Here is a 6548-nt window from a genome sequence, read left to right on the forward strand (position 1 = left end):
CACTGGACAAGTCAGCACAAGGCGTCTGGCTGCCATCTTATTTCCTGATCAGAGGGAATAAAAGCCTATGTAGTACAGAGGTTACCTGCGGGCTGGAATGTTTTCTAAAGAGAAGAATAAAGATATGCCTGAGAAAGAAAAGCAAAGCTGGAGTCAGGGAAGTTTCCTTAGTAAAGAAGCCCAGAGCACTGTGCCTGTGACAGGAAGGGAGACAGTGAGAAGCCTGGATTCCTTCACTGTTGATGGACCCAAGTTTGCGTGCCCAACGCACAGTGAGGCCAAACAAACTGAAACCTCGGAGTTTGGAGCAGAGAAAAGGTTTACTGCAGGACCAAGCAAAGCGAACGGGTGGCTCGTGTTCAAAAGGCTCCCCTCAACTCCCTGATGGTTTTCAGGGAAGAGTTTTTAAAGGCAGAATTTAGGGTGAGGGCTGCAGGGTATGTAACCCTCCTCTAACTGGTTGGTTGGGAGGTAACAGGGTGCTGTTCGAGGAATCTCAATCATCAGCCCTCTGGTTCTGACCACTCTGGGGGTCTACGTGCTTGGAATCAGCCTGAAGTTACCATCCTCCACCCAGGTGGGAACTGAGCTCCTGTAGAAGAACTCAGAGATACGAATCAGATTGTCTTGTTTAAGGACACATAGAGGCTTCTGTGTCTGGCAGGTCTCACAGGGCCCTGCCCAGTTTCATCACTAGAGGGGCCCCCTTGCCTGATTCACCAGGCCCCCACAGGCAGCCTTGGAGCAAGGCACAGAACTCTGGCTTTAGCTATGAATCCCCATCGTCAGGGAACATCTGTCTGAACTCCAAAAACGGCCTGCCTGACAGTCTTGTCTTTTTTTTAATAACTTTTTCATAATGTTTAATTTTGAGGACTTTTATTTTTTTTAAGATTTATTTTATTATTTATTTATTTATTTATTTATTATTCTTGGCTGCATTGGCTCTTCGTTATTGCACGCGGGCTTTCTCTAGTTGTGGCGAGCAGGGGCTACTCTTTGTTGCAGTATACAGGTTTCTCATTGGGGTGAATTCTCTTGCTGTGGAGCACCGGCTCCAGGCATGCGGGCTTCTGTAGTTGCAGTGCATGGGCTCAGTAGTTGTGGCTCGTGGGCTTAGTTGCTCTGCGACATGTGGGATCTTCCCAGACCAGGGATCCAAGCTGTGTCCCCTGCATTGGCAGGCGGATTTTTAACCACTGCGCCACCAGGGAAGCCCCCTGCCAGTCTTCACTAAACAGAAGGATCTCTCCTTTCTCAGAGCCTTGGGCTGGACTCGCAAGCTGTCCTCACATCCCCACTTGCAGCCGCTAAAACCTCATCTCCAACTCTTACCTCAGACAGAACTGCCAGAAATAAAGCTAGTTTGGCTGGCTCACTGGATTGATGCAGCTTTAATCAAACACTTAAAGGCCTGAAACAGGTGTCCTCTGGTACTGATTCCAAGTGGGTTCCATTGGTACCCAAGTATTTGTGCAAGTAAAAGGGCAAGTCAGCTTAAGGTAGAGCCTTTACTCAGTGGGGTTACTCCTTTACCTGAAGAAAATGAAGAGTCAAAGCAGTCTGGGAATCCAGCTTTAGGAGTAGCATGGCTAAAGTTCCTTTTAAAAGAACAGTATCAGGGAGCTACCAAGGAGAGGCTGCATGTATTTAGAGCATCTTTTATTGATGTGCTGGAAAAATTAAAGAGACTTAGAACTCTGCATCCGAAGATAAACTCTGAAAGAAAGAACAATATAATTATTTTATGGTCACACAATTTGCCCCTGGGTTTCAGCCTTAATGGAATAATTGAGTATTACTGGAGAAGGTGAAGCTGGGGGCAGTTCCGGAGATTGGGTGAGGCCCATCTGTTCTACGCAAATAAATAATACTCCCAGACACAAGCAAGATTTTCATTTACCTTCCAAAATTAGAGTGAACTCTTAGACCTAAAAGTGAATGGCAGTGACGTGTACTCGCATTGCCATCTGAGGCAGATGACTTAAACCACTTAAACCCAGCCACTTCCCCATTTTTGTTTGTCACAGCCAAAAGAGACCTGACTGCAAACCTGGTTGAAGGGGTCACCAGTCCCAGAACACAGGTGAGAGCTCCTTGGCACCGCTAGCTGATGGAAGGGAATCACAGGTGTCCGTCCTCACTGGGCACAGACAACACACCAGGTCACAAGAGAAAACTGTATTTCTCTTCTAAGCTAAAATAATATATCCTTCCAGACCACAATCCCTCAAATTTCATTCCAGTCCATGTCCTTTCAGTCCAGTTCAAGCTGTGGCGAGGAATTCAAAATAAACAGTGCTGATTTTGAGAGCCACAAAGCTTTTCACAGAAAAAAGAAAGCTAGTTGTTATTGTTTTTTTGTCTGTGTTGGGTCTCTTTTTCTTTTTTTTTTTTTTCTTTTTTTTGCTGTGCGCGGGCTTTCTTTTTAGTTGCGGTGAGTGGGGGCTACTCTTCGTTGTGGTGCGCGGGCTCCTTGTTGCCATGGCTGCTCTTGTTGCGGAGCACGGGCTCTAGGCACATGGGCTTCAGTAGTTGCAGCACATGGGCTCAATAGTTGTGGCTCACGGGCTCTAAAGCGCAGGCTCAATAGTTGTGGTGCACAGGCTTAGTTGCTCCACAGCATGTGGGATCTTCCAGGAGCCGGGATTGAACCCGTGTCCCCTGCATTGGCAGGCGGATTCTCAACCACTGCGCCACCTAGGAAGCCCCTAGTTGTTATTGTTAAAGAGAAAACTACACACATCTTTGGTTCATAGAAAACGCAAAAACTTCCTCTTTCTAAGGGCGAGTGGGTTTGTCTTAATAAGTTAATGCCTGATAAGCCAGTGCAAAGTCCAGGGTGGAGGGCTGCCCCAGTTCCAACCAGGTCAAGGCAGCCTTAACTCTGACTTGAAGAAATCCTTGACCTGGGTAGACCTTGCCCTTTAGAGATAACTCCCAAAATCCCTCCTGTTTTCTGGCCTTTCTCCATTCAAACCACCCATTCTAATGCTTCTTTATCTACCTGTTCTCTCTTCAGCAAGATGTTCCCTTACAGGGGAACTACCAGCCTATTCAGTCCCTTTGTGTGAGATATGAAAGCACAGACCCCCGCCTGACTGACGGATGGTACCTCTGAGGGGCAGGGAGCAGCCCTTATAAAGCTGTCCAATACTTCCCTCACCCTCAGAGGGCACAGGTTCACACAGAGATACACCCCATCACTGTCTTCATTCTCTTCCCCAACTCTAACCCACAACCCAACATGGGAACCACCTTAAGCCATGTCCCAGATTATCTGGCACTCTGTCACTTTCAAAGAGCCTCGGGTGACAATTTCCTAACCTCATCCTGGCTGGAATGATAATTAAAAGTGGTTAAGAAGAAAGTCTTAACCAGGGCCCTTCATTCTCAGACATCGTTTTTGAAGTTTGTTTATGAATTAAAGTGATACTTGTTTATTGTAGAAAGTATAAGAGCCTATTCTAATTCTTTTCTTTCTTTCTTTTTTGCAAATTATTGAATAGGAATTTTAAACTTTTTTGCATAAGGTATCATACTTATCTTCCTATGCCATTAAAAATTTTTTGAAACATTGTAATGGCTGCATAATATTCCCTTGCACGGAAGTACCTATTTTTTTACCTTCAGCTTTATTGGGGTATAATTGACAAATAAAAGCATAAACTCTGCATTTTTACACCCCCCCCCACATTTTATGTTTTTGATGTCACAATTTACATCTTTTCACATTGTGTATCCATTAACAAATTACTGTAGCTACTTTTAATACTTTTCGTCTTTTAATCTTCATACTAGAATTATAAGTAATTTACCCATCACCATTACAACCTTAGAGTATTCTGACTTTAACTTTTTTACTTTTACCAGTGAGTTTTATATTTTCATATGTTTTCCTGTACTAATCAGTGTCCTTTCATTTCAGCTTGAAGAACTCCCTTTAACATTTCTCGTAAGTCCTGTCTGGTGGTGATGAAGTCCTTCAGCTTTTGTTTGCCTGGAAAACTCCTTATCTTTCCCTCAGTTCTGAAGGAAAACGTGGCCAGGTAGAGTATTTGGCTTTGGAATTTTTTCTTTTCTTTCAGCACTTTGAATATATCATCCCACTCCCTTCTGGCCTGCAAAGTTTCTGTCAAAAATTCTGATGACAGTCTTATGGGGTTCTCTTGTATGTAACAAGTTGCTTTTTTCCTGCTGCTTTTAAGATTCTCTCCTTGTCTTTAACTTTTGACAATTTAATTATACTGTGTCTCCATGTGCGTCTGTTTGGTTCATCTTATTTGGAACTCTCTGATCTTCTTGGATCTGGATGACTGTCTCCTCCCCCAGGTTAGGGAAGTTTTCAGCCATTATTTCTTTGAATAAGCTTTCTGCCTCTTTCTCTCTTTCTTTGCCTTCTGGGATCCCTATAATGGATATATTTGTCTGCTTGTTGATGTTCCATAAGTCCCTTAAACCTACTGTCACTCTTTTTCATTCTTTTTTTCTTTTTGTTTCTCTGATTGGATGAATTTCACTGCCCTGTTTTCAAGTTTGTTGATCATTTCTTCTGCTTGATCTAGTCAGATGTTGAACCCCTCTACTGAATTTTTCATTTCAGTTACTGTATTCCTCAGCTCTGTGATTTCCATTTGGTACTTTTTTTTTTTTCACTGTTCACACCTATATTTCAAGTTTGGAAATGCATATTTGCAAGCAGCAATACAAAAGTATTCATAAAGAATGCATAATCTCTGAAAATTATGAAAACATCCCTGCTACCAATACATTTCTAAATACAAAACTGACTACCATATTGTTACTTCTGTGTAGCAATTCATTTTCAAAACATAAAATTCAGTCTTTAGGTGTGAATGGTATGAATGACAGTCTTTTTTTTTTTTTTCTCCTTAAATTTCTTAGTCGTTTGGGATCCTTAAGCATGCAAGCCTCAAAGAGGAGGGTCCACAAAGGAACCAGGGCTGTCTCATGGCATCCAGTTAAGCCAGAGCTGGGAATGCCTCTGGTTCATCCACATCAGGAGCAGAAGCACTTGACTTGTCAGTCCTGATGCCACGGTTTGGACGTCCACCACGTCCACGGCCACCTCGCCCTCCCCTGCCACCATGTCCTGGGCAGCCAAGGTCTCCAAAATTGATCTCCAGCTGAGACGTTATATCATTTGCTGGCTTCCGGAAATGGTGATCCATAACTGAGTCTTCAGCATGAGCCTCTTCACTCTTTGACTTATGAAGAACAAATTCCTTCTTCCACTGCCCATCAGCACCTTCATTTGGTTTTCGGATATTAAATTCTACTTTTGCCCGGTCCTTGTTTTGAATAGCCTTCCACTCATCCAAAGTCATTTCTTTTGGACCTTCTTCCTTTACTTCTTCAACTTCATTCTCCTTATTTTCAGTGTGCACAACTGGATGTTCTTCACCTTCAGGTGTTTCCTCAGTCACATTTGATTGCTCCAAGTCACTGCAATTATAAGATATTTGTTTCTGAATGTATTTGGGGGACTCTGTTAATTCATCTTTGACAGTTCCCCAGTTGTGAGATCCGCTACCTCCACGTTTGTCCTCATGCTTCAGGCCACTGTAATGTGAAAAAGAAGATCTATCACTTCCACTATGCCTATCAAATTCACGTTTGCCACGAGAATCAAAGCCATCTCCACGGCCTATTCCACGTCCACGACCTCCTCGACCTCTTCCAAGACCACCATGGCCTCGGCTAGGCCGCTCAATAATCGGTCCATCAACTGAAAATTCTCCTTCTTCACCCTTTTCTTCAAGTGGCTTTTCAAATCGTCTTTCACGAGGTGGTCGCCTTTCTGGTCTCCTATCAATTATCTTCCCTTCACCCTGAAGTTGCTGATCAGGTCTTCTTCCAACACGTCTTATTCCTTCTTTCTTAAGCGCCACAGGCGGCTGCGTCTCCTCCTTGTCAACGACGCCGACGTTGGGGGGGCAGCAGGTTTTTGCGGTCTTTCTGGGACTCTTTACGCAGCTGTTTGCCCGCCGCGTTGGAGTTGGTCTGGGCTGCGGCCTGATCTGCGCTCTTGGCCCCAGGGCCCCCAACGCCGCCCCCGCCAGCTTCTTTTTTCTTGTTCTCTGCTGCCTTCAACACCTCGAAGGGGTCCGATTCGTCGTCAAATAACTGGTCGAGTCGGTTGGTGACCACGCAGTGGAAGCCTTCCTGTAAGTGCCCAGGCATGATGGTGGCTCGGCGGCGCGTTCCTCCACGGATTGCAGCGGGCCGCGCCGAGCCAAGAACGCCTGCTTCAGCTCTTCCCACAAGATGGCCGGGCCGAGAGAGGGGGGCCGTCTTCTCTCCCATGTGGTACTTTTAAAAATATTTTCTGTCTCCTTGTTGAAATTCTCAGTTTGTTCATGCATTGCTCTCCTGACCTCAGGGAGCATCTTTATAACTGTCATTTTGAACTCTCTATCAAATAAATCACTTATCTCTGTTTCATGGTGCTTTTCATGTGTGAATGTGGGTTCATCAATTATAACAAATGTACCACATTGGTGGGGGATGTTGATAATGGGGAGGCT

The 6548-nt window shown here is 44.5% G+C and overlaps 1 protein-coding gene across 1 annotated transcript; it reads right to left on the minus strand.

Moving 5' to 3' along the window:
* Positions 1-4374: 4374 nt before the first annotated feature.
* Positions 4375-6240, minus strand: LOC130855468 (plasminogen activator inhibitor 1 RNA-binding protein-like). The gene is given in 2 exon segments (XM_057739183.1): positions 4375-5957; positions 5959-6240. Coding segments are annotated over 2 exon segments (1221 nt in total). The 5' UTR covers positions 6205-6240; the 3' UTR covers positions 4375-4982.
* Between the last annotated feature and the right edge of the window lie 308 nt (positions 6241-6548).

This window comes from Hippopotamus amphibius, chromosome 6 (genome assembly GCF_030028045.1).
Source record: "Hippopotamus amphibius kiboko isolate mHipAmp2 chromosome 6, mHipAmp2.hap2, whole genome shotgun sequence".
Lineage (NCBI taxonomy): Eukaryota > Metazoa > Chordata > Mammalia > Artiodactyla > Hippopotamidae > Hippopotamus > Hippopotamus amphibius.